This window comes from Phascolarctos cinereus, unplaced genomic scaffold, assembly GCF_003287225.1.
Source record: "Phascolarctos cinereus isolate Bilbo 61053 unplaced genomic scaffold, phaCin_HiC Scaffold_4;HRSCAF=312, whole genome shotgun sequence".
In the NCBI taxonomy this organism is placed as follows: domain Eukaryota; kingdom Metazoa; phylum Chordata; class Mammalia; order Diprotodontia; family Phascolarctidae; genus Phascolarctos; species Phascolarctos cinereus.
Genome location: NW_027555847.1, coordinates 3,111,442 through 3,126,682, shown reverse-complemented (window position 1 = coordinate 3,126,682; position 15,241 = coordinate 3,111,442). Strand labels below are relative to the sequence as shown.

The 15,241-nt window shown below is 53.8% G+C and overlaps 1 protein-coding gene across 2 annotated transcripts in view; it reads left to right on the top strand.

Annotated features, from left to right (window-relative positions):
* The first annotated feature begins 2 nt into the window (after nt 1-2).
* Nucleotides 3-15,241, top strand: part of CENPP (centromere protein P) — a 191,630-nt gene continuing 176,391 nt past the window's right edge. Inside the window, exons 1-4 of one of the 2 annotated variants that reach the window (XM_020964372.2) lie at nt 3-733; nt 1,617-1,780; nt 3,418-3,506; nt 11,040-11,128. In XM_020964372.2, the coding sequence (XP_020820031.1) occupies nt 600-733; nt 1,617-1,780; nt 3,418-3,506; nt 11,040-11,128 (476 nt within the window). In that variant the 5' untranslated portion in view covers nt 3-599. The remainder of the gene's footprint in view (nt 734-1,616; nt 1,781-3,417; nt 3,507-11,039; nt 11,129-15,241) is intronic. The other variant, XM_020964371.2, reaches the window with a different exon arrangement.

Genomic DNA, 15,241 nt, shown 5'->3' with positions numbered 1-15,241 from the left:
CTATCCCCGCCTTCTCTGGGTCTCCTCTTGTGTCTCCGCTGCGACTCGTGGTGATGAGCTGCACTCAATCGTCTGCTAAGTTAGGGAGCCCATGAACGTCAGCCGGACACGGTTATCCAGGGGGAAGCAAAATAAAGGGACACCTTTCCTCTACACCCTCTTCTTCCCCCGCCCCTTCCCACGCTGGTGCCCTTTGACCCCTCATTCTCGGAAATGCGCACGCGCAGAGCTAGTTGCTAAAGTTTTTCCGTGTGGGTCTCTGATGTCACTCAAGGGCCAGCTTGGGACTAAACCAATCCTCCAAGAGAGGGGGTTCAGAAGCAGCGGACGCCGGGTATTTGCTCCCCGTAGGCAGGGTGGTGGACTCTCCAGGGAGGGCGGGCTCGTTGCTCTCACTCTTTCCTCAGCGTCGCCTTCAGTTCGCTCAGTGATGGGGCGGGATCAGCCGGGCCCGCCCCTCCTCGCGCTCCATCTGTCCTCCCAAGGATTTTGGAAGTTGGTATGTGCCGGCAGCGCGCGGGAGGCTTGAACAGCTGGTCTCGGGCGCGCGCGCCGCAGCCCTGCCGGCAGATCTCTAGTCCTATCCGGCAGGCCCAGCCATGGAGAAGGAGCGAGAGGAGCAGCAGCAGCAGCTCCGGGCCCTGCGGGCTGAGATCGCGGCGCTGCAGCGGCGCCTGGAGCAGACGCATCCCGCCGCCGCCCTGGACCCGGAGCGGGACCCAGAGCTGGAGAGGTAGCAGCCTAGCCCAGTCCTGGGGACTGCCTGGGATGGTGAAGCAGGAGGAAGGGCCAGCTGAGACAAGGGTTCGGAGGCGGGAACCAGCGTAGCCCCTCAGGGAGATGGGGACTGTCTAGTGATGGGGAGGGGAACGTCAGCGTGCCAGGAGGGGTGGGGAGCAAAGGGAAGGAAGCAGGAGGGAAGGGTCTCCAGCAGGGAGGAGCAGCAGGGGGCGGGGCAGTGTTATTGGCAGCTGATGGAGTTTGTGGGGAGGGGGACGGAGAGAAGTCGGGGGGGGGCTCCCCTCTTGTGACTGCCTTTTCTGAAGGCCCCACATTTACTGGAAATTCTGTTCTTCGGGGTGCGAGGTCCGGGTGGCAGGTGGGGGCAGGGGATGGGGGCTCAGAGCAGAACCCGAATCTGTCATCGCCCGGGGGTGGTCCCTGAGCCCGCGGGAGGGGGGACGATGGGGCTCAGCACTGAGCTGGAGGAAGGGAGAGGTCAGAGCTGCCCAGAGAGGGTGCACGGAGGCAGTCCGGGTCAGTGGAAGCCCAGCAGAGGAAGTGGGGCAGCCCGAGAAATTTGGCCGAAAGAGGGAAATGCACCCACGCGCGCATGCATGTGCACACGTAAGTGTACATGCGCACATGTGTGCATGCATGCAAACACACGCATGTACTCCTACGTGTACATACTCATGCTCGCACACAGGCGTGCACGCACACACACAGAGCCGGGGACACGGAGGGTCACTTGGCTGAGATGCCGAGTCTGTCGAAGCGTTTTTGCGCTCTTGGGCAGGCGCTCAGGAGGGAGCCCGGGGCATGCGGGGGCCTTGGGCTCTCAGGCGGGGCTGCCGAGGTGGCCCCCAGTCATCGCCCCGGCTCTCCCGTTCCAGACGGCGTCCTGCTGGCGGCAGGGAGTCTGCGGGGGACCTGGAAGGCCAGCTGGGGCGCGCGGAATCCGGCCTTTCCTTCCTCTCCCGGCTCACTGGCATCAGCATCGCGGACTACTCCATGGCCAGAGCACAGCTTCCAGGGAGCGGCGGGAGCGCCGGGGAGAGTAAGCGTCCCATTCCGCTGGTGCCCTCAGTTGTTGATTTCCAGGCTGGTTCCCGTGAAGTTTCGATCTTTAGGATTGTTGGGGGGTGGTGTTCCATTGCCAGATGTGTGCGCAGGACACCCAGCGTCAGTTCACCCCCCCCCTTACCCAGGACAGATGAGGGAGACAAATGAGAAAAGGATTTGGGTGATTTATTAAAGACCAGCTGGACCCTGCCAGGAAAGCTTCCTGGGAACCAGCGAATGTCTGGTCTGGGCCAAAAGGTTCAAAGGGAAACTGAGGCAGCAGGGTCCAGTGAGAGCTGCCACACTGGCATGGCCCCTTGTGGCTGGCTTAGAGCCTGGGGAAAGTCTGGCTCTTTGGGTGGGCTGGCTCGGGTGCAAGGAACAGTGGGAGATGGTGAAAGAGCGGCAGCTCCGACCAGTCCCTCCTGTGATACCCTCCTTTCCGAGGGACTCCTGGGAGACTCTGTGCCCACACTTTGGCCAGTGTGGCAGGCAGGGTCTGTGGCACACTTTAAATGCCTTCTCTTGTGGCAAAGCTTCTCCTGTTGAGGGTAGATTGGGGTTTCGTCAAGGCCAGATCAGATGGAGAAAGTCAATGCCAAGCTGGGAAATGCCGAGGCCTATTTCCCTTCGGGATTCCTACTGTTTGGTCCATTCCAAAAGTTTCCAGAAATGTTCTGAGCCAAGAGCAGCGTGGCTGCATTGGGGAGATGCCCTTTGAAGGCCTGCTTCTGCAGTCTCCCGGGGGGGGAGGTCTGTGAGCTGTCCGTCTGGTGTGGCTAGTTCCTCCAGAAATGCTGATAGCACCCCGATGGTGCCTGCCCGTCCTGGGCAGCTCTCGCTAGGCCCTGGGGGCCTTCCTCACTTTTTATATCCCACGGAAGCAAAGCAAGCAACAGATGTGTTTGGTAAAATATCTCACGTGGAAAAGAGGGAGCTGCAGCGTTCATGGGTGGCCGGCCCATCGGAAGTGGGGCCGGGGTGCTAGTCCCGCTCTGCTGCTAGGGACCTGCACTGAGCCCACTGATGTGCTGGGGTGTCAGGTTTCAGATGAGGCCATTGACCTGGATGCTGTTCCAGGGACCTTCTCTTGAAAAATAAAGTGGCCACTTCCCCACCCTGAAGAACAGAATTTCCAGTAAATGTGGGGCCTTCAAGATTGAGATCACCTGAGGTTCGGGGGCTGGAAACTGCTCCAAAGCCAGGACAGTTGGGCCTGAAGGTTTGGTCAGATAACAAGCTTGAGGAGAAACCATCAGCCGGGTCAATAAACGTTTGTTAAACACTTTCTGCGTGCTAGGCATGGTGCTAATCACGTTAAGTACCTACTGTATGACAGGCCTTGCTAAGTGCCTTCCAGTACCTACTATGTGTGGGTGCTGGGCTGATCACATGAAGTGCCTACTGCGTGCCTGCTAAGCCCTGGGCATACAGGAGGTGGAAGACAGTCTCTGCCCTCAGGGAGCTCACCATCACTCCCTGTCCCAACAGCAGAGGGTGGCCGGGTGTCCGAGCAACTGCGTTAACTGTGTGGCCACGTGGAGAAGCCCAGAAGTGGGACGGTGGCGGGTGTTTTCAAAGAAGAGCCGGCCCTGGCTCTGCAAACACGCTCCTCTGCTTTCTCTCTTGCAGATGGCCTGAGAGTCCTGCGAAAGGGCCGCCTGGCAGGGCAGTGCCATGCTGTTCCCTTCCAGCTGGAGTTCCAGCTTCTGGAAATGCAGGTGAGTCGGATGGGCAGGTGCCGGGGTGGCAGCAGCTGGGCGCCAGCAGGAGCCCTGTGCCCTATCCATCTGTCCATCCGTTGGGTCCCTCCTACTCTTACTCCAGGAGAGGGGAGGCCTTCCCCCCAGTCCATGGGCAGGAGGCCAACCTGGCTGTCCTGAGGAGCTGCAGACATCAAGGGATGATGAGAGCAGGGCAGAATAAGCACCTGGTACCTCTGAGGCTCGGAAGAAGCATAGTAAATGGGGTGGGGAGAAATCAGGGAGGCTTCTTGAAGGAGGAAGCCTGTGAGCTTGAGCCAAGCCCAGGGGTTCCAATGAGGGAGCGTGAGGGCAAAGAGCCTTTGGGCCTCAGAGGGTGGAGGCATGGCTTATTAACCCCATTTTACAGATGAGGAAATGGGGGCAGGCAGAGGGAAGGGACTTGTCCAGGGTCACCCAGCCAGTTAGTGTCTGAGGTCGATTCAGCCCTCGGGTCCTCAGACCATAGACTTGGTGCTCTGCACACTGTGGGTGGAGACCTCCTCATGGCGGGCGGCCTGTGCAAAGGTGTGGAGGTGGGAGATGTCTCAGCATGGCTGGGAGACTCAGAATTTTGCTGGAATGTGGGGGGGTGGGGTGGGTGTGGAGCTTTCCCCTCCCCCGGGGTCTGCACAGGAGTCTCCAGGCTTCCCTGGGCCGCTGGCCCCCCCGGTATACTCCCCCTTCTGCCTGGCCCTTTTGAGAGCGTTTCTGCTGTTGTCAGGTTTCTCTACTGACTAAGTGTTTCCCATGGTTTGTCTTTTCATTCGGAGACCCCAGGGTTCTCTTCTGCCTCCTGTGGAGCATAAGAGCAGTAAGCTGGCTGTTCCGTGGCAGCCCCTTCAGGGCCATCTGCTCCCTGTCCAGCCCCACCTGTCCAGACTTCTCACCTCCTCCCTCTTTGATTTACACATGGATGTGTTAACCCGGCCCTCCGGTCAGCTGTGGCTCAAGGTTCTAGGTCAGGCCCAGAGCTGGAAGGAGAACTAGAGCTGACGCTAAGACTTTGTCTGGACCTTCCTGGTCTGGTAGTCATCAACATCAGCTCACAAACTCTGTGGCCAAGGGTGGGGTGAAGGTGGGACAACACAGGGACTAAACTGGAAGGGAAGACTGACCCTGGGCCTCTCTTCCTTCTTGGAAAGGCCCCTGTCCCCAGATCCAGGCTCCTGTGGAGCCTGGCATGGGTGAGAGAGATCAGGGTGGAGGACACTGGCAGGGGTCTCCCCAAAGCTCCTTCCCACAGCGACCTCACATTGAGCTAGGCTGCTTAAGGCACCCTGGGGCTCTGGCCCACGTGTGGCCTCGCATCACAGACCTATCCCACCAGCCTGTCTACAGGGGGCGTTCTCAGGCAGCCCGCTGAGGGAGAGGCTGCTCCTCCTGTGGTCCAGGGGGCTCTGAGGATGCCTCCCAAATGACTAGCCTCTGGCCCATCTGTGCCCTAGGGACATTTAAGCAGCGGCCTGAAGGGAAGAGGAGGGGAGTGTCCTGCAGCAGTCTAGGGCAGAGGGGATGCAGGATGGCCTGGAGAGGGGACAGACTCGGGCAGCGCGTGCTTCGCTGACCCGTTGAGATTTGGCGGCTGTTGGGGGCGGGGGGGACAAACACGCTTTTTTCTTCCTGGTCGAGGGCAGGCCCAGGCTGGGGGTGGTCTCCATGTGGCCAGGCTGTCGGTGCCAGGCCCTGGTAGTAGGGCAGGCGCCCCAGTGAACAGACCCTTCTCCATCTCCATGACAAACGCTGACTCTTGACCGTCCACCACCAGCAGAGGGAGATATTTCCTCGCTGGGAGTTTGGAAAGTCGCTGGCAGCTTCAGCCATGCGGGAGATTTCGTGGGTGTCCCAGAAGGGCTGCTAGCCTTTGAGGACTGCCGCGAGTCCACGCCTGAGCCAGCGGGGCACCCGGGGCGGGGGGGGCGGGGGCGGGCAGACCTTAGGTATTACTGTGTCTTGCTTACCGAGGAGAACACGGGCTTGCAGGGAGCACTGACCTGTCCAGGGTCACACAGCTGGCTAGCGTCTGCAGGATCGAACCCAGCCCCGTGCACGTGCCCAGGGAGGGTGACTCTCTCAGGACGACCCTCCTCTCTGGGGCCCAGCGTCCGTTGTGCAGGCAGCGGTTACCTGCAGAGCCACGCCTGGGCCCCAGAGCTCTGAGCCGGCTCCCAGCAGACTTGGGGTTATCTCAGCCTGCCCATCTTCTGCCTGCCTTGGGTGCCTCATTAATGCCAATGGCCTCGTGTTCCCTGAGGGAGCTTTTGTTGGCCAGGCTCCCTTTTATGCATTTCCTCTGTTAGCCTTGAATCCTCCTCCCAGAGCCCTGAGAGGGGTGGGCTGGGCGGGGGGGGGGGCAAGATGGAGACTTTCTGAGATGCCTCTCACAACCTTCCTCATCCCAAGTCCTGGAGTCTGTCTTGGGAGCAGCCCACAGGACCGGGCACATTACCCTTGGGGGCTGCACAGGACCAGACACATTGTTTTGGGGTGGCCACGGAGGACCAGGCATGTTAACCTTGGTGGCCGCGCAGGCCCCGGATGCCCCACCTTGTGGTGGCCGCACAGGACCGGGCACCCTTCCTTCTCATGACGCAAGCATGTGCTGTCCCTTCCCACCTTGCAGACAGCTCCCAGAGCCCTGCCTCCCTCTCCTGCTGAGGAGCTCAGAATATCAGGTTACTTTCCACCATCCCACCTTGATTTCTTGTCAGTTCTACCCCCGATTTTTCATTGCCAGTTACCACTCGTTGCAGCCCTTCCTAACCGGTGATTCATCCACATTTCTTACCCAGGAAGGCTCGGACAGAGAGGAGGCGTCTTGGCTTCCTTCCTTCCCCTCCTGCACCCTCAGTCTGTCTGTCTGCGCCTGTGAGATCATGCTCGAAGCCCTCAGAGCCCAGCCTGGCTTGGCTCTCCCCACCTCATCCCAGCCTTCAGGCACAGACAGGAGTCCTTCAAGGAGAGAGCAGCAGTAGGAAGCCTGAGGAGCTTCTCTGCCAGAGCCCCCCCCCCCATTAGAAATGCTCCCTGAAAAGAAAAGAAGAAAAACTCACTAGGTGAAGGAAAGCTGTGGCCGTCGCAACTGCTGTCCTTAGAGCCAGCTGCCTGCCTTGGCCATGCCTAATACCCACTGTGGCCCCTGCTGCCCGCTGTCATCTCATGGCTCATTGGGGTGGGAAGCCTGTCTTCTGTGCCGTGTCTGGGCCCAGGATGATCAGAGCGCCCAGAGGCTGGCTGCCGTGCTGGGAAGGCTCCAGGCTTATGAAAGAGTGTCTTTTGAGGATGCCAGAGCCTCCCTTTTGTTCCAGGACACCAACACCCATCCTTCTCTTCCTCCACCTTCCTGCCCCCTACTCCCGACTCTGTTACGGCTGTAGCACCTGCACAGGGCCTGAATGCTCCCCCACGCCCAGCTGCTTGGGGCCTCCTTTGTCCTCCCGTCTCCCCTGCCCTTGTGGCCCATGATCCCCATCACTGTGGCCAGAGGGCATGCCCCGCAGAGACCCACCCCAGAGCAGCGGCCGTTCTGTTCACACTCAAGTCACCTTGGCCTGCCCCTTATCCCACTCTCATCCCTGAACAGAAACAGTCTGAGTTTTAAAAATTATAACGTAACAAAGACATTCTGAGGAAAAAGACTCATAGGATAAAGTTCTTCAGCAATTCAAGTTGAAGCATTAGGGGGACAGGATGGAGGAAATGCCAAAGCACAACCCTCGTGAATGCGCCAGGGAGGAGACACTGGTTCATCTATGAAGCACGAGGAGACATGGTGGACGTGGGATGCTGGCGTGGCCCAGTGGCTCAGGCTGGCCTTGGTGACCACAAGCGCTAGAGTGAGGGAAGCTGCTGTGCACAGAGGAGCAGATGAACATAAAGATCCACGGGAAGGTGTGGGCGCGTGGCATCCTGGGCATGGACAGGGCAAAGGAGCAGGTTTGGGAAATGCCCAGAAGGCCAAACATTCATCTGTAACACGCAGCCAGGGGACACCAAGAGGGGAGAAGTCTACGTGGCCGGGAGTGGGCTCGTCTGCATGTCCTTTAAGAGCCGTCCTGGGATGGCAGGTCCCTGGCACTAAGGCTGGCATCCTTGGCGTGACTTCCTCATGTCCTGAGGCCGACAAAGTTGAACCCCTGGGGCCCCGGTGTGGGGTGGGGTCAGCGGGCTCCTGGCTGGCCTGACCCTGTGTTATTGTTGCCCCAGCAGCGGGTCGGGGTGGGGAGGAGTGGCGTTCATCGGCGGCATTCGGTCACCACTTAGAAATGAGGGATCGCATCCTGTTAAATTCTTCATTACGAGGTCCCTTATTTTTAGTGTTTGATTCCATTCCAGTTCCAAGTATGAGTCTGGCCCAGCCCAGGAGAGCGCCCAGACCCTGGCCTTGAGAAATGCAGGGCCTGCCGCTGACAAAGACAGGAATGATTCTGAGTGCTGAGGGAGGGAGAATCATTCCATTTTTAGTTAAATGCTTGTTTATCCATCATTTCCAATGGAAGCAAAGACTGCGCCTTCCTTTTTATCCCTGGTGCTTAGGACGGTGCTGGCACAGAGCAGGCTCTTAATAAATGCTTGTGACTTAAATTCTTGTTGAGCCTCTAGTACGATTTCCTGAATTGGGACTTTGTGTTAGTGCCAGGCTCTGCCTGCTTCTGGAGGGAGAGGTGGGGGCACGTGGGGCCTGACCTGTGTTGTCTGGGGTCCTGCCCCTGCTTTCTTCAGGTATCAGTTGCTATGTTCAGTAATCTCCAGGGCAGCTCAGGCTGGGGACCTGCAGACTTTCAACATGTCCTAAAAACAGTCTCATCTCCTTACTACCCTCTTGTTCTGAGCTTTGTAAGCTCTGGGCTCTACTCTGGGCCTGGGGGACGCAGTTGCAGACTTGCCCAGGTTGGAGCTCCAGTAGACAGCTTCTGGCCCAGCCCCTATCACCTAGCTGGAATGGTCTGCAGGTCAGAATAGGCCCTGCATACTCAGCTCGGGCTAGCCCTGACATTTGTGCCCAGTGGATGGCCTTGCTTGGGGGACCAGGGATCCAGAACTGTGGCCTCATGCATGGTCTATACTCCCTGCTTTGGGCACCAGCCTCTTTTCTTCCTGTATTGTGGGCCCTGCACTGGGATCAGAGGAACAGGCTTCCAGCTGATTTGTCTTTGGGCTCCCTGCCATGGCCAGGTATGGCCCCCAGGCCCCTGCTTGGCTTCCTGTACTGACCTCAGCTGGCAAAATGACCTCTTTGGGCTTCTCCTGGGATTTCTCGATTGCTTTCAACCCAGTGTTCTCAATCGTCAAGGGGCGAGTTGTACAGACAGAGCTGAGGTGTCCAGCTGCCTCTGAGTGACCATATGAGCCAGCCCTCGCCCTCCAAACTTCCGAGTTAACAGGAACGTGACTAAAAGTTACCCTATTTCAGGGAAAATGAAGAACTGTCTTAAATGACAATTGGGTTGAAGAGGAAATTAGGAAAATGATAATGTAATATTTAAATGCAACGAAACTAGCATCACATCTAATAAACAGGAAGACCTTGGGGGGGGGGTCTTAGAGGCAAATGTCTGCTGTTGAGTGCTGCACATTAATGAGAAATTGCTCCAATAAGCTGATCTCATACCAGTTATCTCCAATGAGATCGGATTTGTAAAGCACCTGGCCCAGGAGTGCTGCCTCTCGCCTCCCCCAGGCAGCAGGAAAAGGCCCCCTGGAGCCCAGAGAAGAAAAAAGGGCCAAGGGGGAGACCTGTGGAAGCCGGCGCCTAGCGCACTTTGGGGCATAATACAAGCCTGGCCTTTACTGCACAGTCCCCGATGTCTGGGGAAGTGATGGTCCACGTGTGCTCACTGCTGAGTCTACTCAATTTCATGAGCAAGAAGAAAATTTTTAAAAAATAATCATTACAGATACTTTCCCTTTTTCTTTTAATTTTTCTCCTTTCACTTTCATTCTCGAGGTACCATCCATAAAGCGCTTTGCAAACCTCATCCTCTGCTCTACAAAGGATCCAGCTATAATATAATTCTTTGTTTGAAATGACTTTGCTTCCTTGGATGTCTGGCCGAGTTTGTTTTGTTTCTAACTGTGTTTCCTCCCTGTTGTTTTTCTCTACTTTGAGACAGTGCTGTTCTCGGTCCTTTGTTTTCCTTCATAAGATTTTACAAATGAGGACACGTTCTAATCCGGCATCGTCTTTGGTGACCGGATCTCTCCACTTGGCAAGTAACAAGTAGTCAAAGAAAAAACATGAAGTATTTTAGGCACAAGTCTGCTGGAAACAATTTTTATTAATTGATTATTAATGCAAGTTCAAGCATTGCTTTGTTTGTGAGAGATATGTCCAAGGCCCTTGGACATATCTCTAGTACTGTAAGATATTTTGAAGTAACATTTCCAGGAATCTTGAGCAAGAAAATTTCATAATATGATAAAATGCAGTTACATAATTCAGGGGAAGGTGCAAGTTTTCTTTTGTCTTATGAGTCCTGAACAAACGTCCCTTTGGCTCGGGGCAGCCCATAGAGACCATTGACTCAAGCCACTCAGTCTCTCTTTGACCACTGGTCACAGGTGACCTGACGTACTCAGACACCTCTGCCCTTAGATAGATGTGCTCATCCCTTGAGGAAATGGGGAGGAGGGCTCTGCTGTGAGTGCGTCTTCACTGTCAGGGTTGGGGGAAAGCCTTGTCTCAGCTGTACCCATGCTATTGCCTGTTCTCAATTTGGCTACTACCCCTAATCCCTAGCCCTCTGTCATTCTCTGCCTTTTACACAGTTTCCTAAGAGAAGAAGTGAGGCCAGGGAAGGGGACGGGGGCATGGGGGTAATTCTGGTGAAGGCCACTTTTCCCTCGGAAGTGCTTCAAAGCACCGATCAGTTTTCCTTCAGGTAGATCTGGGAGCAACTTTAGATTGGGGAGATGATTCTCTCTTAATTTTCAGTGGTACCAAAAAGGAAGCTTTAATACACGTCCACCCCGCTGACCAGAAAGTGTGTATAAATGACTGCTACATGCCAGACACAGTGCCAAATGCTTGGGGCGCCAGGAAAGGCAAACAGAAAAGTCAGGCCTGCCTCTCACAGCCCTTTCTGAGCTCTATGGATTGTCTCATTGTGGCCACAGGTGCACACCAGTTACAGTTTTTACAATCCCTGTCGATAGCTTTCTGTTGTCTCTTTCCTGTTTTTCATTCATCTAAATCAGCTGTGTGCATATTGATGGGGAATGTCCAATTGTCTGAGGCAGAAGTGGTCATTTCCGGGGTGGGTATTAGGGAAGAGTCCCCGCAAAATGGCATACCCGAGCTGGGCCTTAGGAAGATGGGCTGGATCTTCATAGTGTAGAGAGAGGAATGGGCCTTCCAGGTTTTAGGAATGGCGTCTCCAAAGACAGAAAGGGCTTAGAGGGCATTGGCGCTGGCGTCTTGGGAATAGCTACAGATTCCCCAGGTAGTGTCAGGGACTATGCAAATAGTCCTGTGTTCCACTAAAAGCTAAATGCGTGGCTTTTCTCTTTTAGAGTGAAGAGAGCTCCTCGGCCGCCATTACAGACCTTAGCATCGTCCTGGAGCCCATGGAGTACAGTGCGCTCAGCAGATTCGTGGCCCGGTAAGGGGGTTCCTCGGTTTGCTATATATTGGACCACTTCAGTGTTTGGGGGAATAAACATTCATTTATTTATTTTTATCATAAGCCTTAAAAGAGAATTTGTATTGATGTCTCTGGATTTTACCTTGTCCAGATTTCCCCCACATCCCTTCCCTTCCCTCCTCTCCAAGAACCTTCCTGTATAACAAAGAGGTTTTTTATTTAAAATTTTTTTTTTGTTTTCTTTTGGTTTTGTTTCATCATCATCACCCTTTGCTTGCCCCAGTATCCTTCCCCCATGCCCTAAGAGAGCCTTCCCATTTAACAAATGGTCTGTTGGATTTTTTTTGTTTGTTTATATGTTTGTTTATTTTTAAGGAATTGCGACCATTAGATTTTATCAATTCATGATCTCAGTGACTGTCAAGTTGATCAGACTTTTACCAAGTGTTCAACAGTGTAGCTTTCTTGTTCCTCAAACTACCAAACCCACGAGCTTGTTCAAACACATTTGCAGGAAGCAATCTCCTTAGCAACATCCTAGTATAAGAGATTTGTGCATAAGGAAAAAAAAAGCCCAAAAAACGAAAACCAGTATGAGCTAGAAACACTGGGACAGACCTCGTCGCAGGGTTTAACGGAGTACTGGAAGGACCAGGTTCAGCAGCGATGCACAAGTGGCTTTGTTTGAAGGATCTGACAGATTGCCATTCACAGGGCAGGCTCCCCTTTCGGCCTTCCACATTCAAGTGTGCTCCTTGGATTTATAGATAACTGTTTTATCACGATCCTTTCTCCAAAGTGGTAACTTACTTATGTAGAAAAGAAAGTAGAGCAGCTATAATACACCCTCCAGTCAAACACCTTAGAAGCTAAGAAAACAGTGACCAAGGGGCCTTGTGGGTGACAGAGATAGGAGAACATTTTGCCTAGAGAGGCAGGAATAGTGAGAAACAAATCTACCCAAGGTCAGAAGGACAGACCAAAGCAGAGATGAACAAGAAAGAAAGAAAGAAAATGTGTAAATCTCAACAGTGAGGAAGTTGAAGGGCCAACTGGGGCTTCCGTGAATATGGAGGTCGTAGTGAGAGGAAATGCACGTAAGTTGCAGATAGGCTTTGGCACAGTGTGTGTGTAGGTGTGGGTATGCTCACGTGTGCAAGCCAGTATGCGTGTTTACCCCTGAACTAATGAGTGGCGGGAGTTTGTCAATAAAGAAGGTTGCTTTCTATTGTCTTATTATCAGATTTTTTTGCTATTAAACTGAAGGGAGGTCACTAGTGCAGAGCTCCAAATAGTCTGTTTTTAAAGACAAAGAAAGAAAACCATGAGAAGTCAGCACCACCGATCAGTGTGCAGCGTGTGGCCCGTGTGGGGCCCCAAGGAGCGGGTGCTGTCTTCCCATCCCTCCTTTCAAGCCCTGCTGCGACTTTCTCACTTTATTGCCTTCACTTTTGACTTCGGGATGGGTTGTGGCTTCCAGTGACATTATTCTCACCATTGTGTTCATTGTTTTCTTGGTTCTGCTCTCTTCCCTCTGCATCAGTTCATCTGGATCTTTCCAGGCACATTCATCATTTCTTACAGCCCAGTCGTGGATCACGATTGTTCACCCATTCCTCAGTCAGTGGGCATCTACTTTGCTTCTAGTTCTTAGCTATCAAAAAAATACTGCTATAAATAATTTGGTGTATATGGGGGCTTTATTCTTATCAATGGCCTCCTAAGGCATAATCCTAATCATGGAGTGCCCTTATCTGCATCATTCCAGATTGCCTTCGGTGATGTTTGTACTGATCCACAACTCCACCAACAATGTACCAGTGTGCCTGTTTTCTCATAGTTGCTCCAACATTGCCATTTTGTAGGGTGTGAGGTGGAACCTCAGGGTTGTTTTAATTTACATTCTCTTGTGATTAATGATTTGGAGCTCCAACAAGGAAGCAAAGCTACATCTGTGACTCCTGTACCCATGCTGGCATCGGGAGCTTGCGAAAGTCCTATGAGGAAAGGATTGACGGTATTATTAACTCCATTTTAGAGATAGATAAGCAAACAGAGGCTCAGCCAATCGGCAAGCATTTATGAAGCACCTACGATGTGCCGGGCAGAGAGAGGTAGCTTGTCAGTGGTCACGCACAGCCAGCCAGGGGGTGCAGGACTCCAACCCAGGCCTTTCTGACCCCTGAATCCAGTCCTTCCTCCGCCAGGCCGTCCTGCCTCTCCTTTGTGGCTTAGACATTGCCACCTTCTGTCCCTACCCACCCCTTGCTCTCGCCTCTCTCGCCTCAGGCCAGACTCGGTGCTGTGTTCAGGGCCCCTTACAAGAGGAAGGAGGTGGTGCCTTCATGGCTCAGGCTTCCCTGACCCTTTGTCAGTGCAGGGGGCCCAGAGTGGGAAAGCACCATCCTCCTGGATCTGGGAGGCTGTGGAAGGAGAGAAGGGGGGCTGCACTGTCCTTGGGAGAAGGTCAGAAAGAAAGGACACTCCCCACATCCCTGTACACTGGACCAAACTTCATCTCTCCACAGGCTACTGTGTGATGTTGCTGTTTCTCTAATGATCTGGTCAAGGTGCATTTTTAACCATCTCCTCTTAGCTGAATTCGGGGCAGAGCTGCAGTCAAATCTAGCCTCAGGCACTGACTAGCTGTGTGACCTGGGGCAAGTCCCTTAACCCTGTTTGCCTCAGTTTCCTCACCTGTGAAATTTTGGGATAATGGTCATACCACTTACCTCCTGTTCATTCACTTTTGTCCTTCGTTCTCCAAGAGGACCACAACTTCAGGGAGGTGATGCCATGACTTGCGAGTGAACTGGATTTAAGTGAGGGCAGGCTGTGCGAGGCCACCAGCCTCATTCTCTCCTCTGGAGCCGTCTAGGCAGATAGAGAGCAGGACGACGGGAGGTGGCCTAGGATGCCTTTTTAAGTGAAGGAGACCTTGGCCTTTTTAAGTGAAGGTCTTTCACAGGTCTCAGTTTGTCTGAGGCAACACCCACTGAGTGATTAAGGCGAGGTGAGAAATGACCTCTCTTACCTAGTAAAAACAAAAAACAAAGACCCTCTGGGTTTCTGGCCAAAACAAACAGTTGCTCTTTACAATCCCTCAGAGCCACCGGGTCCCAACGATGACAGGCGAGGCTTGGGCTGGGACCTGTTGTTGGCCAATCAGAGTGATTTGAGGTTAAGGTGTGGTCCTTAAAAAAGGAGTCTAGCCCATAAGCCCCAATATATCTTTCAAGGTTTCAGCAAACAAAGTCTGTGTTCCTTTGGGCAGAGCTACTTACCTCCCGGGTTGTTGTGAGGATCAAACGAGATAAATATTTCTATGGCACTTAGGACAGTGCTTGACACATAGTAGATGCTTAATGAATATTTATTTCCTCTCTTTCCCCTTCCCCTAGATCAGGAAGGCTGGGAATCCAAGGTCTCCAAGGCCTGGGAGGGACGGGTGGTGGCGACCCCTGAGAAGTCATCCCCTGTCCTCCCCGCCCCTCGCCTTCCCCTTCCTTCTTTCCTCCTCTGCCCTCCCTCTGCTCCCAAGTAGAGGGGTCTAAGCCTCGGCGCTGAGGGCCGGGGTGCTTCTTGGCTAATTCCCCCTTCTGGGGCCTCCTTGTTGTCCAACACCATTCTGCATGCGTTCATTCGAGCAACAACTGTATTCAGCCCGGGCTGGATGCTGGCATTTACCTGGTGAGCCGTGGGTTATCCAGCATGGGAGGGGCTGAGACGCTTTGAGATCCATCTCCCAGGGAAACCACCATCAGAGGGGAGGGAGTCAGAAAGTGAGCAATGAGGGAAAATAAGGAAAATGAATCAATCAGTAGTCATTTATTAAGTGCCTACTCTGTGCTAGGCACTAATTACTAAAGATCTTAGGAAGAAGAAAAGTCAGAGGCCTTGAGCGTCAGCTGAAAAATCAACAAGGGAAACAGTGACAGCAGAAGGAATATGGGCTCCAGACCTGGTACAAGAGTCCAGGCATCTATGAATAAAATACAGCTGCCAAAGGACAACGACCCAATTCCTGATGAGACAGGGCCCCCTGTGGAGTGTGAGGAGAATGTGAGCCACAACACATTGATCCTGGGTGGTTCAAAAGAGAAATGAAAATCATGAGGGCAGAATTTGTGG